Raw genomic sequence first — 20,705 nt, 5'->3', positions numbered from 1 at the left:
TGTGCTGTCTCTTATACCTGAATGCCTCGCTACACTGAATAGCTTATTGTGCTTTTGCTACTATTGATCAGTTCCTCAGTCTGATCATGATGTATGTAGCATATATACTGCTCAAAAAAATAAAGGGAACACTTAAACAACACATCCTAGATCTGAATGAAAGAAATAATCTAATTAAATACTTTTTTCTTTACATAGTTGAATGTGCTGACAACAAAATCACACAAAAAGAATCAATGAAAATCCAATTTATCAACCCATGGAGGTCTGGATTTGGAGTCACACTCAAAATTAAAGTGGAAAACCACACTACAGGCTGATCCAACTTTGATGTAATGTCCTTAAAACAAGTCAAAAGGAGGCTCAGTAGGATGTGTGGCCTCCACGTGCCTGTATGACCTCCCTACAACGCCTGGGCATGCTCCTGATGAGGTGGCGGATGGTCTCCTGAGGGATCTCCTCCCAGACCTGGACTAAAGCATCCGCCAATTCCTGGACAGTCTGTGGTGCAACGTGGCATTGGTGGATGGAGCGAGACATGATGTCCCAGATGTGCTCAATTGGATTCAGGTCTGGGGAACGGGCGGGCCAGTCCATAGCATCAATGCCTTCCTCTTGCAGGAACTGCTGACACACTCCAGCCACATGAGGTGTAGCATTGTCTTGCATTAGGAGGAACCCAGGGCCAACCGCACCAGCATATGGTCTCACAAGGGGTCTGAGGATCTCATCTCGGTACCTAATGGCAGTCAGGCTACCTCTGGCGAGCACATGGAGGGCTGTGCGGCCCCCCAAAGAAATGCCACCCCACACCATGACTGACCCACCGCCAAACCGGTCATGCTGGAGGATGTTGCAGGCAGCAGAACGTTCTCCACGGCGTCTCCAGACTCTGTCACGTCTGTCACGTGCTCAGTGTGAACCTGCTTTCATCTGTGAAGAGCACAGGGCGCCAGTGGCGAATTTGCCAATCTTGATGTTCTCTGGCAAATGCCAAACGTCCTGCACGGTGTTGGGCTGTAAGCACAACCCCCACCTGTGGACGTCGGGCCCTCATACCACCCTCATGGAGTCTGTTTCTGACCGTTTGAGCAGACACATGCACATTTGTGGCCTGCTGGAGGTCATTTTGCAGGGCTCTGGCAGTGCTTCTCCTGCTCCTCCTTGCACAAAGGCGGAGGTAGCAGTCCTGCTGCTGGGTTGTTGCCCTCCTACGGCCTCCTCCACATCTCCTGATGTACTGTCCTGTCTCCTGGTAGCGCCTCCATGCTCTGGACACTACGCTGACAGACACAGCAAACCTTCTTGCCTCAGCTCGCATTGATATGCCATCCTGGATGAGCTGCACTACCTGAGCCACTTGTGTGGGTTGTAGACTCCGTCTCATGCTACCACTAGAGTGAAAGCACCGCCAGCATTCAAAAGTGACCAAAACATCAGCCAGGAAGCATAGGAACTGAGAAGTGGTCTGTGGTCCCCACCTGCAGAACCACTCCTTTATTGGGGGTGTCTTGCTAATTGCCTATAATTTCCACCTGTTGTCTATTCCATTTGCACAACAGCATGTGAAATTTATTGTCAATCAGTGTTGCTTCCTAAGTGGACAGTTTGATTTCACAGAAGTGTGATTGACTTGGAGTTACATTGTGTTGTTTAAGTGTTCCCTTTATTTTTTGAGCAGTGTATATTATATACAGTGCCTTGCAAAAGTATTCAGTCCCCTTGGATTTGTTCACGTTTTATTGTTACAAAATGGGATTCATATTGATTTAATTGTCATTTTTTGTCAACAGTTTATACAAAATACTCTGTCAAAGTGGAAGGAAAATCATTTTTAATTTTTTATTAATAACAATAAAAAAAAACTAAAATATAGTTGTTGCATAATTATTCAGCTCCCTGAGTCAATGCATATTAGAAACACCTTTGGCATTGATTACAGCTTCTTGGGTAAGTTTAAGGCTTTGCACACCTAGATTGTGCAATATTTGCCCATTTATTATTTTTCAATATTCTTCAAGCTCTATCAAGATTTTTGGGATCATGGCTAGACAGCAATTTTCAAATCTTGCCATAGATTTTCAAGCAGATTTAAGTTAAAACTGTAACTTTGAATATTCACTGTCTTCTTGGTAAGCAACTTCTGTGTACAGTTGAAGTCGGAAGTTTACATACACCTTAGCCAAATACATTTAAACTCAGTTTTTCACAATTCCTGACATTTAATCCTAGTAACAATTCCCTGTCTTAGGTCAGTTAGGATCACCACTTTATTTTAAGAATGTGAAATGTCAGAATAATAGTAGAGAGAGTGATTTATTTCAGCTTTTATTTCTTTCATCACATTCCCATTGGGTCAGAAGTTTACATACACTCAATTAGTATTTGGTTGCATTGCCTTTACATTGTTTAACTTGGGTCAAACATTTCAGGTAGCCTTCCACAAGCTTCCCACAATAAGTTCGGTGAATTTTGGCCCATTCCTCCTGACAGAGCTGGTGTAACTGAGTCAGGTTTGTAGGCCTCCTTGTTCGCACACGCTTTTTCTGTTCTGCCCACACATTTTCTATAGGATTGAGGTCAGGGCTTTGATGGCCACTCCAATAGCTTGACTTTGTTGCTTCAATATATCCACATAATTTTCCGCCCTCATGATGCCATCTATTTTGTGAAGTGCACCAGTCCCTCCTGCAGCAAAGCACACCCACAACATGATGTTGCCTCCCACATGCTTCACGGTTGGGATGGTGTTCTTCAAATTGCAAGCCTAACATAACAATGGTCATTATGGCCAAACAGTTCTATTTTTGTTTCATCAGACCAGAGGACATTTCTCCAAAAGTACGATCTTTGTCCCCATGTGCAGTTGCAAACTGTAGTCTGGCTTTTTTTATGGTGGTTTTGGAGCAGTGGCTTCTTCCTTGCTGAGCGGCCTTTCAGGTTATGCTGATATAGGACTCGTTTTACTGTGGATATAGATACTTTTGTACCTGTTTCCTCCAGCATATGTAAACTTCCAACTTCAACTGTATATAACGTAGGTACATGACGTAATGGCACAGCCACGTAAAAGTTTGCGCTATATGTGCAACACAGCATTCCTAAACTAGCCCACAATGTCTGCTGTGTGGATCGAGCAGTCAACATACTATGGAACGCTGTTTGGATCTTTGCTTGTCAAAAAAGATACAGTAGCACTGTCAAAGCTGTACAAAAAAGTTTTTAATGCATGATTTAGGAATCCTTGTGTATAAGACAATGATTTAGGAATCCTTGTGAATAAGTTATCTAGGTTGCCACTTGTTTGCCTATTGAAATTTAATTTCAGTTCATGAAAATAAATAGTCAGCAACTTAACCCTGTTGCCCAAAGTTAACATTATAAGCAGCCAGCTAGCTTCATCTGGCTAGTGAGGCTCGACCGCACCGGGTTATGTGTTGTGAAGCTAGCTACAATAAGGATTAGGCACAATAGTGGAATTTGTGGTTTGCCTTCAAAATAAAAGTATGTCATTGACAGTAATGCAAATTAATACATATAGTAGAATTATGCCACACTTTTATTTTGAAGGCTAACTGCAAAGTCCACTATTGTGGCTAATCCTTATTGTGGCTAGCTTCACATAAATGGGTCCGACCACCATTAATCAAATAAGAACTGTCTCATAAATTAGGGTTATTTTAGATGATGACACCTAGCTATATAGTTACTGAAACAGATGTTGTGTTGTTTGACACGTCAAATAGTGTTATTTGACGTGTATTCTTTTGACACGCAAAGACCCAAACGGCGTTCCATAGAAATCCTGGTTGAGAATGAAATGACTGAACAAATGAACATGAAACAGCACAGCAAGTAAGTGAAAGAAATAGGTTTTGATTATGTTTTACTGGTAATGTGGACATACGTAAATACCAACAAATTAACTTTCTGTCAGTGTGGTGTGTGTGTGTAACCTTTATTTAACTAGGCAAGTCAGTTAAGAACAAATTCTTATTTACAATGACGGCCTGGACGACGTGAACTGGTTGTGTGCCGCACTATGGGTCTCCCAATCACAGCCGGATGTGATACAGCCTGGATTCGAACCAGGGACTGTAGTGAGGCCTCTTGCACTGAGATGCAGTGCCTTAGACCGCTGCGTCTATGTGTGTGTTAACTATTTAACTGTACTAGAATGCTTAAAAGGCTGTTAAAATTGTAAATGTCGGCATTGGTATGTTTTTTTTGGGCAAGGAAAATATTGGATATCGGTACCGGCCAAAAATGTCATATCGTGCATCACTAGCAGATACCCATAGACTTCCAGTCATTGTGCTAACACTAGTTAGCAATTGTGCTAGCACTAGTTAGAAACTTGGTTCAAACTGCACGCAGGCGCATAAGCGTGATTCATCACTCCAGAGAATGGGTTTCCTTTGCTCCACAGTCCAATGGCGTACTGCCAACAATAATGGTCTTGGGTTGTTTTTCATGGTTCGGGCTAGGCCTCGTAGTTCCAGGGAAGGAAATCTTAATGCTACAGCATATAATGACTTTCGAGACGATTTTGTGCTTCCAACTTTGTGGCAAAAGTTTGGGAAGGCCCTTTCCTGTTTTAGCATACTGGCAGTATGCGAAGAAGTGATGCGCATTTGGAGCAATACTGGCTGTATCCAAGGCTCAGCCAATCGTTCACATAACAACATAACAACAGAATGCAGCACGTGACTAAAGAGAGAAGAGACAACCAATTTGCTAGTTACAGCGGAATCTGGAAAGACAGCAGAGAGTGGAAAGGCAGTTTGCCAGTGGGGCGGCAGGTAGCCTAGTGGTTAGAGCGTTGGACTTGTAACCGAAAGGTTGCAAGATCGAATCACCGAGCTGACAACGTAACAATCTGTCGTTCTGCCCCTGAACAAGGTAGTTAACCCACTAGGCCGTCATTGAAAATAAGAATTTGTTCTTAACTGACTTGTCTAGTTAAATAAAGGTAAAATAAAAAAACAGTAACGAAGAGGTAGGTGCCTGACCACGGAGACATGGAGTGAGAACAGAGATGGCGCCGACAGAGATGGCCGCTTCGCATTCCTAGGAAACTATGCAGTATTTTTTTTAATGTAATCTAGGTTTTATTACATACAGTCGGGAGGAACTATTGGATATAAGAGCAACGTCAACTCATCAACATTACGACCAGGAATACGACTTTCCCGAAGCGGATCCTCTGTTTGGCCTACCACCCAGGACAATGGATCGGATCCCAGCCGGCGACCCAAAACAACGACCCCGTAGAAGAAGGGGCAGACGGAGTGGTCTTCTGGTCAGGCTCCGTAGACGGGCACATGGCGCACCGCTCCCGAACATACTACTCGCCAGTGTCCAGTCTCTTGACAACAAGGTAGATGAAATTCGAGCAAGGGTAGCATTCCAGAGAGACATCTGAGACTAACGTTCTTTGTTCACAGAAACATGGCTCACTCGAGACACGCTATCTGAGTCGGTACAGCCAGCTGGTTTCTTCACGCATCGCGCCGACAGAAACAAGCATAACTCTGGTAAGAAGAAGGGCGGGGGTGTATGCCTTATGATTAACGAGACGTGGTGTGACACATATACAGGAACTCAAGTCCTTTTGTTCACCTGACTTAGAATTCCTCACTATCAAATGCCAACCGCATTATCTACCAAGATAATTCTCTTCGATCGTAATCACAGTCGTGTATATCCCCCCAAGCAGACACATCGATGGCCCTGAAAGAACTTCATTGGACTCTATGTAAACTGGAAACCACATATCCTGAGGCTGCATTTATTGTAGCCGGGGATTTTAACAAAGCTAATCTGAAAACAAGGCTCCCCAAATTCTATCAGCATATCGATTGTGCTACCAGGGGTAGCAAAACCCTGGATCATTGTTATTCTAACTTCCGCGACGCATATAAGGCCCTCCCCCGCCCTCCCTTCGGAAAAGCTGACCACGACTCCATTTTGTTGCTCCCAGCCTATAGACAGAAACTAAAACAGGAAGCTCCCGCCCTCAGGTCTGTTCAACGCTGGTCCGACCAATCGGATTCCACGCTTCAAGATTGCTTCCATCACGTGGACTGGGATATGTTCCGCATTGCGTCGAACAACAACATTGACGAATATGCTGATTCGGTGTGCGAGTTCATTAACAAGTGCATCGGTGATGTTGTACCCACAGCGTCTATTTAAATATTCCCCAACCAGAAACCGTGGATTGATGGCAGCATTCGCACAAAACTGAACACGCGAACCACTGCTTTTAATCAGGGCAATGTGACCGGAAACATGACCGAATACAAACAGTGTAGCTATTCCCTCCGCAAGGCAATCAAACAAGCTAAGCGTCAGTATAGAGACAAAGTGGAGTCACAATTCAACGGCTCAGACACGAGAGGTATGTGGCAGGGTCTACAGTCAATCATGGACTACAAAAGAAAACCAGGCCCGTCGCGGATCACGATGCCTTGCTCCCAGACAGACTGAACAACTTTTTTGCTCGCTTTGAGGACAATACAGTGCCACTGACATGGCCCGCTACCAAAACCTGCGGGCTCTCCTTCACTGTAGCCAACGTGAGTAAAACATTTAAACGTGTTAACCCTCGCAAGGCTGCAGGCCCAGACGGCATCCCCGGCCACGTCCTCAGAGCATGCGCAGACCAGCTGGCTGGTGTGTTTACAGACATATTCAATCAATCCCTATCCCAGTCTGCTGTCCCCACATGTTTCAAGAGGGCCACCATTGTTCCTGTTCCCAAGAAAGCTAAGGTAACTGAGCTAAATGACTACCGCCCCGTAGCACTCACTTCCGTCATCATGAAGTGCTTTGAGAGACTAGTCAAGGACCATATCATCTCCACCCTACCTGACGCCCTAGACCCACTCCAATTTGCTTACTGCCACAATAGGTCCACAGACGACGCAATCACCATCACACTGCACACTGCCCTAACCCATCTGGACAAGAGGAATACCTATGTAAGAATGCTGTTCATCGATTATAGCTCAGCATTTAACACCATAGTACCCTCCAAACTCGTCATTAAGCTCGAGACCCTGGGTCTTGACCCCGCCCTGTGCAAATGGGTCCTGGACTTTCTGATGGGCCCCCCAGGTGGTGAGGGTAGGTAACAACATCTCCACCCCGCTGATCCTCAACACTGGGTCCCCACAAGGGTGCGTTCTCAGCCCTCTACTGTACTCCCTGTTCACCCATGACTGCGTGGCCACGCACACCTCCAACTCAATCATCAAGTTTGCAGACGACACTACAGTGGTAGGCTTGATTACCAACAACGACGAGATGGCCTACAGAGAGGAGGTGAGGGCCCTCGGAGTGTGGTGTAAGGAAAATAGCCTCACACTCAATGTCAACAAAGCAAAGGAGATGATCGTGGACTTCAGGAAACAGCAGAGGGAGCAGCCCCCTATCTACATTGACGGGACAGTAGTGGAGAGGGTGGAGAGTTTTAAGTTCCTCGGCGTACACATCACGGACAAACTGAAATGGTCCACCCACACAGACAGCGTGGTGAAGAAGGCGCATCAGCGCCTCTTCAACCTCAGGAGGCTGAAGAAATTCGGCTTGTCACCAAAAACACTCACAAACTTTTACAGATGCACAATCGGAGCATCCTGTCGGGCTGTATCACCGCCTGGTACAGCAGCTGCTCCGCCCATAACCGGAAGGCTCTCCAGAGGGTAGTGAGGTCTGCACAACGCATCACCGGGGGCAAACTACCTGCCCTCCAGGACATCTACACCACCCGATGTCACAGGAAGGCCAAAAAGATCATCAAGGACAACAACCACCCGAGCTACTGCCTGTTCACCCCGCTATCATCCAGAAGGCGAGGTCAGTACAGGTGCATCAAAGCGGGGACCGAGAGACTGAAAAACAGCTTCTATCTCAAGGCCATCAGACTGTTAAACAGCCATCACTAACATTGAGTGGCTGCTGCCAACATACTGACTCATCTCCACCCACTTTAATAATGGTAAAATTGATGTAATCAATTTTTCACTAGCCACTTTATATTATATAATGTTTACTTACCCTACATTACTCATCTCTTATGTATATACTGTACGCTATACCATCTACTGCATCTTGCCATCTGATGTAATTAAATGTATCACTAGCCACTTTAAACAATGCCACTTTATATAATGTTCTCATACCCTACATTGCTCATCTCATATGTATATACTGTACTCTATACCATCTACTGCATCTTGCCTATGCCGTTCGGCCATCACTCATTTATATATTTTTATGTACATATTCGTATTCATTCTTTACACTTGTGTGTATAAGGTAGTTGTGAAATTGTTAGATTATATTACTTGTTAGATATTACTGCATGGTCGGAACTAGAAGGACAAGCATTTCGCTACACTTGCATTAACACCTGCTAACCATGTGTATGTGACAAATATATTTGATTTGAAGTGTACTTCATGAGCTGTAACCGAAAAACAACTGGCATTTGGAAAGTTTGAGGTGAGGGAGAAAGTGTGGTGGAACAACTATTGATAGCATTGTTAAGTAATGTTATCTTGCTAGCTGGATCAAATTCTCCATTAGCTAGCCAGAGAGATGTTGAGCAACATTAGCCAACTTAACTGATCAAATAATTGAGTTTATGATGTGAAAATTTGGCTGGCTAATAAAGTCACAGCTAACGTTAGCTAGCTAATGTTACAACATCAGATGAGCTAACGTTAGTAAACCTAACCAATTCGCTACAGTATTAACTGGTATACAACTCCTTGCTGTTCCTCAAGTTATAACGCGTTAGTTGCTTACTGGACCCTGGCAATCTGTGTGAAATGTTAACTAGTTAATGACCTAACTACTATCTGTGAACTAATGTTTTCCCTCTACAGTATGTGGTTAATTTTCAGAATGAGAGAATTAGGTGAAAATGAGGCGTTGCTTGTTAAACAAGTGGATTCAGGGATCAAGTGGAGCTGGTCCTGGCTTAAGCTGGATGCCACTATGGAGGTGAAAGGAACACCACACACACACTTTCCCTCTTTCTCACTTTTTCAATACAGTGGATAGAAAGGGGTATGCCATGTGAATTCTCTGCCTGAAAAATATCAATTATGCCAAGAAAGGGTATCATGCTCTGCTGGCACATTGTAGAATAGATGTCCACAGACAGAAAGTGTACAATGTAATAATGTGCAGTGTAGCCCAAAAATATTGCTTTTGTTGTGTTGAACTGGACAGTAACACTTGTGTGTGAGGGAGGGGCATTATTACATTTTTTTACTCAGTGAATGTTATTTTTGCACACATGTAGCCTTGTGCACTTGATCGATGTCTACTATAGTGGCCACTATAATAGAGCATAAATAGAATGCCTGTTTGTTTCATTCTATTTTTTTCCCCCAAGTGCGATATTTAGATGTGTGTGGTCACAAGCGTTCTATTATAAAGACTGTCATGGCTAACTGTGATATTAGTGTATTGTTTTTTTTCAAGACTTGAGTGTCATTTGCAGTAAAGTCTAGGCAACAAATAACATTGGATTGCTTTCTTTACATTTTTTAACTGTGAGTCAGGTTCACATTAACCACTTTTTATTTTACACACAGAGACTGCTCATGTAGATCATATTCTTTGTTGTTTAATTAGTTAAAATCTGCATTTCCCCTTGTCAGGGATTTTTTGCAAAAAAGTGTCACCTTTTTGGGCCCTCACCAGTTTGGATCCCTGCCTACCTCACTAATGCTCTTGTGGCTGAATGGAAGCAGGTCCCCGCAGCAATGTTCCAACATCTAGTGGAAAGCCTTCCCAGAAAAGTGGAGGCTGTTATAGCAGCAAAGGGGGGACCAACTTTATATTAATGCCCATGATTTTGGAATGAGGTGTTCAACGAGCAGGTGTCCACATACTTTTGGTCATGTAGTGTATGATAAGAGAGAGTATAATGAGTCTGTAGCCTCTAGCCTGCTGGCTGTATTTGTTTGGGTTGACCCTCTCAAGGCGGTCGGCCATTCCCTGTCAGCGACAGTTTATCGTTTCCACAACAAATAATGAAGATCTCATAAAACGAAGAAAAAATATGGCCCTGCAATGACAGCCAAGTGTGTGGCTTAAATATAAAATTAAATGACCTTTCACCTCTGTGTTTATTGATGGCTTTTAATGGCAGCAGGTGTTGTCAGAGGGATAGTTTGACATGTTGTAAATCATTGCACAACCACAGGCTGGGTTAGAGGGACAGTCAGCCCAGATACCTTTTATTCCCTCTGTCCCTTCAACTTCTCCCTCTTATAACAATCACAGCTACGGTGATTTAGGTGTGTGTTGCTCATTCAGGCGAAGTAAGAAATATGAACACTGGACTTGTTTAGGGGGGGCACTTCCTCATCTTTCTCCTTGTCTATGATATTGCCTGAGCCATATCAGCTAGCAGCTCTCTCCAAGGTCATTTCAAGCTGACAAACTACTCCGCCATCTTTATAATGCAACGAGGCCTTGAACCAATATAAACTGGGATTTTTTTACTGCTGACCTACCAGAACAGCAAATCATTATGCTTAATTGACCCGGGATGAAATGTAGTGTGAAATTTCAGCCCTTGGGTTTTCCAGTCAACCTAAATGAATTACTCAACATTCACTTAGAGGCTCTATGCACACACAAGCGCAAACACACACACACACACACACACACACACACACACACACACACACACACACACACACACACACACACACACACACACACACACACACACACACACACACACACACACACACACACACACATCACAGATACACAGTGCGCTTCATCACCCCCCAACACAGCTCATCTGCTGCTTTTTAAAGGTGTCACTTCTCATCTCGGCTGCACTAGCTCCACAGAGACAAACACACCTGTCCACTCACACTCACAGAAACACACCGGTGTACACACACACCCCCAGATACTCTATTAGGGTAAGAATAGACGCAGACATGAGGTGCACACAAACAGGGACAATTACATTCCGCACCTCTATAAATGTTTACAGTCAATTATTTGTATTACCATATACACACACACACACACACAAACAAACTTTTACTGTACATCTTGACATTCTCTCAGTTACAAACTTATATGCTGGCTCACTCTTCCACTAAGGACTCTTCACACACACTAGGAGCGTGTCATTGGGAGGATGGTGGTGGTGCACAGTGAAGCGTGTAGCGCATCCTCCGGGCTCCATTCCTCATTCACATTGTGTGAGCTCTCCTGTGACCCTGCCTCCTGTGAGTTTGATGAATGTTACACATCTGCCCTCCTGAACCACAGAGACTCTGTCTGAGGGCCCCACTGCCTGGAAAGTAATGTCCACTGTTCTACACACACACACACACACACACACACACACACACACACACGCTCACACTTTACATGTAAGTATGCATACGGTTGGCTACTCGCAGTTACCCACATAAACTTGCTCATACAGAAATCCACAGCCATGTAAATGTATCCCACATATGTATGTGAAAATGTCAACCAAGTTTTAAACTAGCTTACAAACATTTATGTTGGGATTGTGGATTGATAGAATGGCGCCGGAGGGGATGGCCGGCATTCTACGGGCTCCTGACAAATTGTGCTATTTTGTGTGTTTTTGCGCTGATCAAATTATTCTACATTTTTTTACAATGTTTCGGCCGTCGTTTCATATGACCTAAAAGAGCTTCTGGATATCAAAACATAGATTACTAACCTCAATTTGGATGAGGACTTCTATTTTAACAAATCGGAGGCGGACATAATGCTCATCTCAGACCAGGCCCAAATCCCCGTCATTCAGTGGCGGCGGAGGCAGCGCTACAGAGGCTGACGTGCAGGATTTTTAATGCGACGCCATGTGGATAAGTCGCTATTACCCTCTGTTCTAATGGCAAACGTGCAATCACTGCAAAATAAACTGCATGAGCTCCGTTCGATACTATCCTATCAACGTAATCTGAAGAACTGTAATATCCTATGTTTCACAGAGTCGTGGCTGAACAATGACAGAACAGCTGCGTCCGGTAAGCTGAGGGGAGGGGTGTTTCTTTGTCAACAACAGTTGGTGCGCAGTCTCTAATATCAAGGAAGTCTCGAGGACCTGCTCGCCTGAGTTAGAATACCTTATGATAAGCTGTAGACCACGCTATTTACCAAGAGCGTTTTCATCTATATTTTTCGTAACTGTCTATTTACATTTACGTCATTTAGCAGACGCTCTTATCCAGAGCGACTTACAGTAGTGAATGCATACATTTCATACAATTTCATACATTTTTTTTTTAATCTGTGCTGGCCCCCCGTGGGAATCGAACCCACAACCCTGGTGTTGCAAACACCATGCTCTACCAACTGAGCTACAGGGCTACAACTGATGCTGGCACTAAGACCGCACTCAACAGGCAGTATAAGGCCATAAGCAAACAAGAAAATGCTCACCCAGAGTTTATCACATCAGTCTCTGGCTTCATTAATAGGTTAACTGACAACGTAGTCCCCACAGTGACCGTACGTACATATCCTAACCAGAAGCCATGGATTACAGCAACATCCGCACTGAGCTAAAGGCTAGAGCTGACGATTTCAAGGAGCGAGACACAAATCAGGATGCTTATAAGATATCCTGCTACGCCCTCCGACAAAGCATCAAACAGGCAAAGTGTCAATATAGGACTACGATTGAATCCTACTACACCTGCTCTGACGCTCTTCGGCTGTGGTAGGGCTTGCAAACCATCATGGATTGCAAAGAGAAACCCAGCCGTGAGCTGCCCAGTGATGCGAGCCTACCAGACGAGCTAAATGCCTTCTATGCTCGCACCAAGGCAAGTAACACTGAACAATTCATGATAGCACCAGCTGTTCCGGACGACTGTGTGATCACACTCTCCATAGCCAATGTGAGTATGACATTTAAACAGGTTAACAGTCATAAGACTGCTTGGCCAGATGGATTACCAGGACGTATACTCAAAGCAAGCACTGAACAGCTAGCAAGTGTCTTCACTGACATTTTTATCCTCTCCCTGACCCAGTCTGTAATACTCACATGTTTCAAGCAGACCACCATAGTCCCCGTGACCAAGAACGCCAAGGTAACCTGTCTAAATGACTATTGCCCCATAATAGCATTCACATCTGTCGCTATGAAATGCTTTAAATGGCTGGTCATGGCTCACATCAACACCATTATCCCAGACACCCTGGGCCCACTCCAATTCACATACCGCCCCAACAGATCCACAGAAGCAATCTCTATTTCCCTTTCCCACCTGGACAAAAGGAACACCGACATGAGAATCCTGTTCATTAACTACAGCTCAGCATTCAACACCATAGTGCCCTTCAAGCTCATCACTAAGCTAAAGGACCCTGGGATTAAACACTTCCCTCTGCAATTGGATACTGGACTTTCTTACAGGCCACCCCCAACAGTGACCCTCAACACAGGGGCCCCTCAAGGGTGCGTACTTAGCCCCCTCCTGTACTCCCTGTTCACCCCGCCTGTGTGGCTGCACATGACTCCAACACTGTTATTAAGTTTGCTGACAACGAGACGGTGGTAGTCCTGATCACCGACAACGATGAGACAGCCCTACAGGGAGGAGGTCAGGGACCTGGCAGTGTGGTGCCAAGACAACAACCTCTCCATTAGTGTCAGCAAGACAAAGGAGCTGATCGTGGACTACAGGAAACAAAGAGCTGAGCATGCCCCCATTCACAGTTCCACGGTGTCCACATCACTAAGGATCTGTCATGGTCCAAAACAAACCAACACAGTCGTGAAGAGGGCACGACAATGCCCCTTTCCCCTCAGGAGGCTGAAAAGATTTGGCATGGGCCTTCAGATCCTCAAAATGTTATGCATCTGCACCATTGAGAGCATCTTCAAGACTGGGCATTCAACTGAGACTGCTCTTCTCTGTGTCACGGAGGCTCTCCGCACTGCTAAAGCTAACTCTCTCTCCTCTGCTCTCATCCTTCTAGACCTATCTGCTGCCTTTGATACTGTGAACCATCAGATCCTCCTCTCCACCCTCTCCGAGTTGGGCATCTCCGGCGCGGCCCACGCTTGGATTGCGTCCTACCTGACAGGTCGCTCCTACCAGGTGGCGTGGCGAGAATCTGTCTCCGCACCATGCGCTCTCACCACTGGTGTCCCCCAGGGCTCTGTTCTAGGCCCTCTCCTATTCTCGCTATACACCAAGTCACTTGGCTCTGTCATATCCTCACATGGTCTCTCCTATCATTGCTATGCAGACGACACACAATTAATCTTCTCCTTTCCCCCTTCTGATAACCAGGCGGCGAATCGCATCTCTGCATGTCTGTCAGACATATCAGTGTGGATGACGGATCACCACCTCAAGCTGAACCTCGGCAAGACGGAGCTGCTCTTCCTCCCGGGGAAGGACTGCCCGTTCCATGATCTCGCCATCACGGTTGACAACTCCCTTGTGTCCTCCTCCCAGAGTGCTAAGAACCTTGGCGTGATCCTGGACAACACCCTGTCGTTCTCCACTAACATCAAGGCGGTGACCCGATCCTGTAGGTTCATGCTCTACAACATTCGCAGAGTACGACCCTGCCTCACACAGGAAGCGGCGCAGGTCCTAATCCAGGCACTTGTCATCTCCCGTCTGGATTACTGCAACTCGCTGTTGGCTGGGCTCCCTGCCTGTGCCATTAAACCCCTACAACTCATCCAGAACGCCGCAGCCCGTCTGGTGTTCAACCTTCCCAAGTTCTCTCATGTCACCCCGCTCCTCCGCTCTCTCCACTGGCTTCCAGTTGAAGCTCGCATCCGCTACAAGACCATGGTGATTGCCTACGGAGCTGTGAAGGGAACGGCACCTCCATACCTTCAGGCTCTGATCAGGCCCTACACCCAAACAAGGGCACTGCGTTCATCCACCTCTGGCCTGCTGGCCCCCCTACCTCTGAGGAAGCACAGTTCCCGCTCAGCCCAGTCAAAACTGTTCGCTGCTCTGGCACCCCAATGGTGGAACAAGCTCCCTCACGACGCCAGGACAGCGGAGTCAATCACCACCTTCCGGAGACACCTGAAACCCCACCTCTTTAAGGAATACCTAGGATAGGATAAAGTAATCCTTCTAACCCCCCCCTTAAAAGATTTAGATGCACTATTGTAAAGTGGTTGTTCCACTGGATATCATAAGGTGAATGCACCAATTTGTAAGTCGCTCTGGATAAGAGCGTCTGCTAAATGACTTAAATGTAAATGTAAATCTTAACTGGCTGCATCACCGCTTGGTATGGCAACTGCTCCCTGTCATCCAGAACCTCTATACCAGGCGGTGTCAGAGGAAGGCCCTAAAAATTGTCAAAGACTCCAGCCACCCAAGTCAGTCTGTTCTCTCTGCTACCGCACGGCAAGCGGTACCGGAGCGCCAAGCCTAGGACCAAAAGGCTCCTGAAAAGCTTCTACCCCAAAGCCATAAGACTGCTGAACAGTTAAACGGCTACCCGGACTTTCTACTTTTCACCCCTACCTACATGTACATAGTACTTCAATCAGTCACCTAACCAAACCTATATGTACATATTACCTCAATCAATCACCGCAACTTCCTCGTACCCCAGTACACTGACTCGGTACCGGTACTCCTTGTATATAGCTTGAATAAAGCCTCATAATTGTTATTTTATTTTGATCTATTTGTTAATTTTCTTACTTTAACTGCATTATTGTGAAAGGACTCGTAAGTAAGCATTTCACAGTAAAGTCTACACTTGTTGTAATTGGTGCATGTGACAACTCAAATTTGATTTGATGGATATGTTTGTATTCCACTGGTAAGACACCACTCCTCTGACAATTCTCCCTCACCTACCCTCTGTTTGGCTGGTTGCTTGGTTTTAACACTGTCCTAGATGGTGATTCCATTCACTCTATTGTTACATGCCATGTAATGTTATTGTGAAGCTAGCTTTATAACTACTGACAGTATCACAAAGGCAGTGTAGAGGACCTCATCAGACTATATCTGATATGTGTTCTGTTGAGGGTGTCAATTTACCACCGAATGAACATGCTCTGGTATGTTCCTGCTAGCTGCCAGTCAGTCAGGAAGGGGCAGGGTCTGTATGTATCCTGCAGGGTTGCCCAGATACCTGTCCGTCGCTCAGGGAGCCAGCGATGCCGATGCCCCTGCTACCTGCTCATCTCCCAGATAATTAATGTGTACAAGGAGCTGCTAATTGCACTTCTCACTAATGATTTATGGGATTTGGGAAGGGGGGAGAGGAGGGGGGATGGAGTGGGGGTGTACGTCTGTGCTGGTGCAGTCAGAGGGAGTGCAGCTGGGAGACGGGACATGATTGATGAAGACTGTTTGGATCTGCTGTCAGCGTAGAGCGACAGAGACAGACCCACACCCTCGGCAGCAAACTAGGGGCTGCGATAGGACAGGGATGGCTCTGGAATAGCCAGGTCAGAGACGCACACATAAGCACTGGTCAGCTGTTCTCACACACTTGCCTTCATGTACCACCACACTGTTCATGACACTTGTGCAGTATGCGGGCAAAGGCACAAATCCACACGTCGAAAAAGGAGAGAAACGAAGCTACCACAATTATTATCTAACACTTACTCATGCATGCAGGCGCCTCACACACACTCACACACTCATAGTTATTCACTCAGTGAGTGATGACTGACATAGTGGATATTACTTTCTGTAAAGAAATAAACCCTTTATCACTCACTCTCTCCCTCCCTTCTCCCCCCCTCCCCCCTCTCTCTCTCTTCACAGTTTTTACAGTTTGACAGTGAGCTGTCCTGTTTCAAGGAACGGCTGCACGAGCTGGAGATCTCCTTTCCTCCCAGGTATGAAATCCTCTCAATGTTTCCTTATGAATCAATGTCTGTGAACCATACCGATTCAACTCAATCACTCCTGTTATTTAATAGGGGATTATAAACAAATGTTGTACTCTTGGTCATTGGATTTCTTGTACCACTCCATACTGACTAATGTGGTCTTTTAAAAAGACAGTTATTCCATAATGTTATGGTACAAGAGCCAAAAATCACCAATTAAATCAATAATGGTCTTCCAGGGATGTAACTATCTATTACACTGCACAGTAATTGGTGCCTATATTGGTACTTAGCTATTACTGTCTATTATCCTGTATATTACCTACTTCCCCTGTCTATAACCCCATAAAGTGCCTACTCTCTCACCTTCACTATCATTGCCCCTGAAATGGCAGTCCTGACTCTTATACCCTTCACATCTCACTCTAACCATGTGCAAGTTACAGTAGCTACGATACATAGTTATCCAGGACTCAGTCAACAGTGTAGGGTACCGAAAAATTGAATAACTTTTTTGTAAGTACACATTCTATCCATTGGTAAGAGTGGGTTATGAAAAGAAAGGGACCTTCCTACTAACCTCACTACAGCACCACATCTTTGAAGAGCAAAGTAAATCAGCAGTGTACTAGAGGCTGATGTTTTGGTCCATTTAGGGTATGGGGGCCTTAACATTACTCACTCATCCCTCTTGGCCCAAATGGCTTTGTCTATGCCAAATATATGTTTGATGGTTATCAATTGTTTAGTATGATTGGATGTGCTCCTAAAATGCTCCCCTGGGTGTGTGTACGTGTATTTGGTTGCATGTGCACGTGTCTGTTCTTGCTTGTGTGTGTGTGTGTGTGTGTGTGTGTGTGTGTGTGTGTGTGTGTGTGTGTGTGTGTGTGTGTGTGTGTGTGTGTGTGTGTGTGTGTGTGTGTGTGTGTGTGTGTGTGTGTGTGTGTGTGAGGTGGCCTGCATTGATATTCCATCACGGTGGGAGTTGGGGGACATTGGGGCGGGGGTCCTGCTACTCTGTCTTCTCTTCCTCAAACAAATGCATTTGCAATTAGCCCTTTCAGAGGAGAGGGAGGGAAAACACACACCCGGCCTGCATCGAAATATGTCTCGGCGCTGGCGCGATAATGGTGCTTGACCTTTGCCGACAGTTGTGACTCAATCAGTGCAGATAATGAAACGCTGTAATCAAACAATAATTACTTGATAAACTGCTCTAGTGGCGGGCAAGGGGCGGGGCAGGCAGGGAGTGTGTGCATGTCAAGGTCCTGGCAGTCACTGTTTTTAAATGACTCTGTCTCTTAATCAGGGACCCCATTTACATCGCTTTGCATAAGTGACGGCTGGATTTATTGTCCTTTTACACTCTGTGACTTTTGCGCCTATCTATCCATAATATAATATTGAATCATAGTTTCCCTGCCAGGTGAATGAACAGGCTGCTGTGAAAGAATACAAATGATTTCCACCTATGTGGAAACATGATTCATCAAATTGATGAGACCTCGGCACAGCATCGGAAATGTTATTTGATCCACTCAGTGTCTGATACAAGCCACGTCATTGTAAGTGGTGTAATGAGTAGAAATGGCATAGTTAAACTTAAACAACCCCTCCTCCCATTCACATAACACACACTTGCACCAACAGACACACACACACACACAGCGTGTACATACTCCCCCCTCCCCCTGTCAGAGCTCCCTTGTGCTCCATGAGCAATCAAGCAGTCAAAGATTGTTCTCCATCACATAGCCTGCTCCGGACCAGCCCCTCACCATCTGTGAGGTTATTACTCCCCTTAACACAGGCCATCAGAGGCCCTCTATACACACACACATGCTCGCTTGCATTCAATCGATAAGTCAATACTGGTCACTCGTGTTTAATCTATCAATGAATCCTGCATGTTGTAGTCTGTCCACTTGTGAAATTGAGTGGAAAACCGTAGCCTAGACGTCGCTGTATTTTAGGAAATTGAGCATGTTGCCAGGTATAAAGATGTCATCAAACCCGCCATTATTTTTGTTTAGAGATCAGGGCCTGTATTCTCAAAGAGTCTCAGAGTAGGAGTGCTGATTATAGGATCAGTTTTGTCTTTTTAGATCATAATGAGTAAGATTGTATGGACAGGGGGGACCTGATCCTAGATCAGTATTCTTACTCTGAGACGCTTTATGAATACAGGGCAAGAACTGTAGGTATAAGGTTGTGAAAATGTGTAACAGCGAAAAATGATGATCCTCTCTCACCCTCAACCAGTCTGCAGTAAAAGACCAAACACTCCAAACTGGAGGTTCCATTCCATTTCTTGAATAAGACACTATAGTGTTATTGAGACTATACGTTATTTCATTGTCTGTCCCATACATACTCGCGCGTCGTGTTTGCATTTATGGAATGTGCAACAAGCTGTAAATTCATATTGCTCACCTTCAAGAAGTTGTCTGTCAAAGTTGGCCGTGACATGTCTAAGCACTCGGCCATCGGGGTGTGGAATTTGGCCGCAGCCCGCGAGAGTTGTACCTGGTGCCAGCTGGCTGCCGCACGCTAATAGGCTAAGCGGTATACCATTCATACAGGAGTGCACACACACGTTTTTTAAAAGGCGATGTCTGTTGGAGTTTGGTAGTTGGGAATGAGGCGCAGTCTGTCAATTGGAAACCAATCACATATGATCTAACTAGTAAGCGCCATCCATTCCATTAACGCTCTTCTGAGCATTTTCAAGAAAGGTTCTTGTGCAAAGGTTGACTATCATCTTTGTAACAAATGACAGCATGGCCCCAAGACTGAAACTAACTGAATGGTATAATTACAATTTTACATTTGATTCAGTTTGCTGGAGTAGCATAACTACGGTAATCTCCCTTAAAACATATAAGGAGGTTGAGTAACTTATGTTATTCATATATTTCTATTGATTTAGGAGAAGGCTTTTAGTACTGCCCGTTATCAAATTTATTTGCCCTTTTTTTGTCTAAGATCGATGCAAAAATGTAATTTAAACCCTGGCTGGGGGTAAATTCAGTAAAACAATGAGAGAGTAGGGGAATAATTTATTCCTGCTTTAACCAGGTTACCCTGAATGGGTTCTGAGGGGATTTTCAGCGTCATCAGACAGACTGCGGTTCTATCTCCATACGGCCCCAAGAGTCCGCTACACAGAAAGAGATGTGGAAGGGGAGATGGAGAGGTGAGAGCGGAGAGAGAGAAATATGGGAAATCGCTTGAGCTAGAAAGGATAACTACAGCCCCATGCGTCTGTGTTTGCCCAGTCTAGACAGGGCGGGAGAAGCGCGGAGTAGTGGAGAGGGGCGAATCGGCCAGGAGGTCATGAGCTGAGGAGGGGCAGGGTGGGTGAGGAGGGCGGCTGATAAACAGTTGTCTCTTCACCGTTTGGTGTTTAACAGGAAGCCGGGAGCGCCCCGGGACCAACCTTGGCAAGTTAGCATACATTTTCCAAACATGGCGGGTCTATGAGGATGGGCCGAAGAGTGACTTCCCCCCTGGGAAAATACACAGCATTTACAGTGCAGGGGGAAGAAAACCTTGAGAAAAACAAATTACCTGTGCGGTTGGCCATTAGTTTAGGGAGGAAAATAGCATTTGGTCCAATGACATAAGTGTTGATCTGCCAAATCTCCAGGACATGCTCTCAAAACACTAATCCATCCCTTGTCCCTTCAATAAAGACAGAAAACAAGTTTTAGTTGAAAACAAGCAACTGAATGCTTTGCATTATAATTTATGGCCATCTTAGATTTTCCAAGAGTTCACCAATGGATAACAGCACTTTACTGAGTGTAATGTTTCTTCATTG

At 45.2% G+C, this 20,705-nt stretch overlaps 1 protein-coding gene across 2 annotated transcripts in view; it reads left to right on the top strand.

The window, feature by feature from the left end:
* LOC106576776 (inositol polyphosphate-5-phosphatase A) overlaps positions 1 to 20,705 on the top strand; it is a 280,882-nt gene that overhangs the window by 243,151 nt on the left and 17,026 nt on the right. For both annotated transcript variants that reach the window (XM_045700743.1, XM_014154171.2), the window contains exon 12: positions 16,815 to 16,888. In XM_045700743.1, the coding sequence (XP_045556699.1) occupies positions 16,815 to 16,888 (74 nt within the window). The remainder of the gene's footprint in view (positions 1 to 16,814; positions 16,889 to 20,705) is intronic.

Source organism: Salmo salar, chromosome ssa18, assembly GCF_905237065.1.
Source record: "Salmo salar chromosome ssa18, Ssal_v3.1, whole genome shotgun sequence".
NCBI classification, from domain to species: Eukaryota; Metazoa; Chordata; class Actinopteri; order Salmoniformes; family Salmonidae; genus Salmo; species Salmo salar.
Note: the sequence above shows the minus strand (reverse complement) of the source record. Positions and strands in the feature narration are given on the sequence as shown.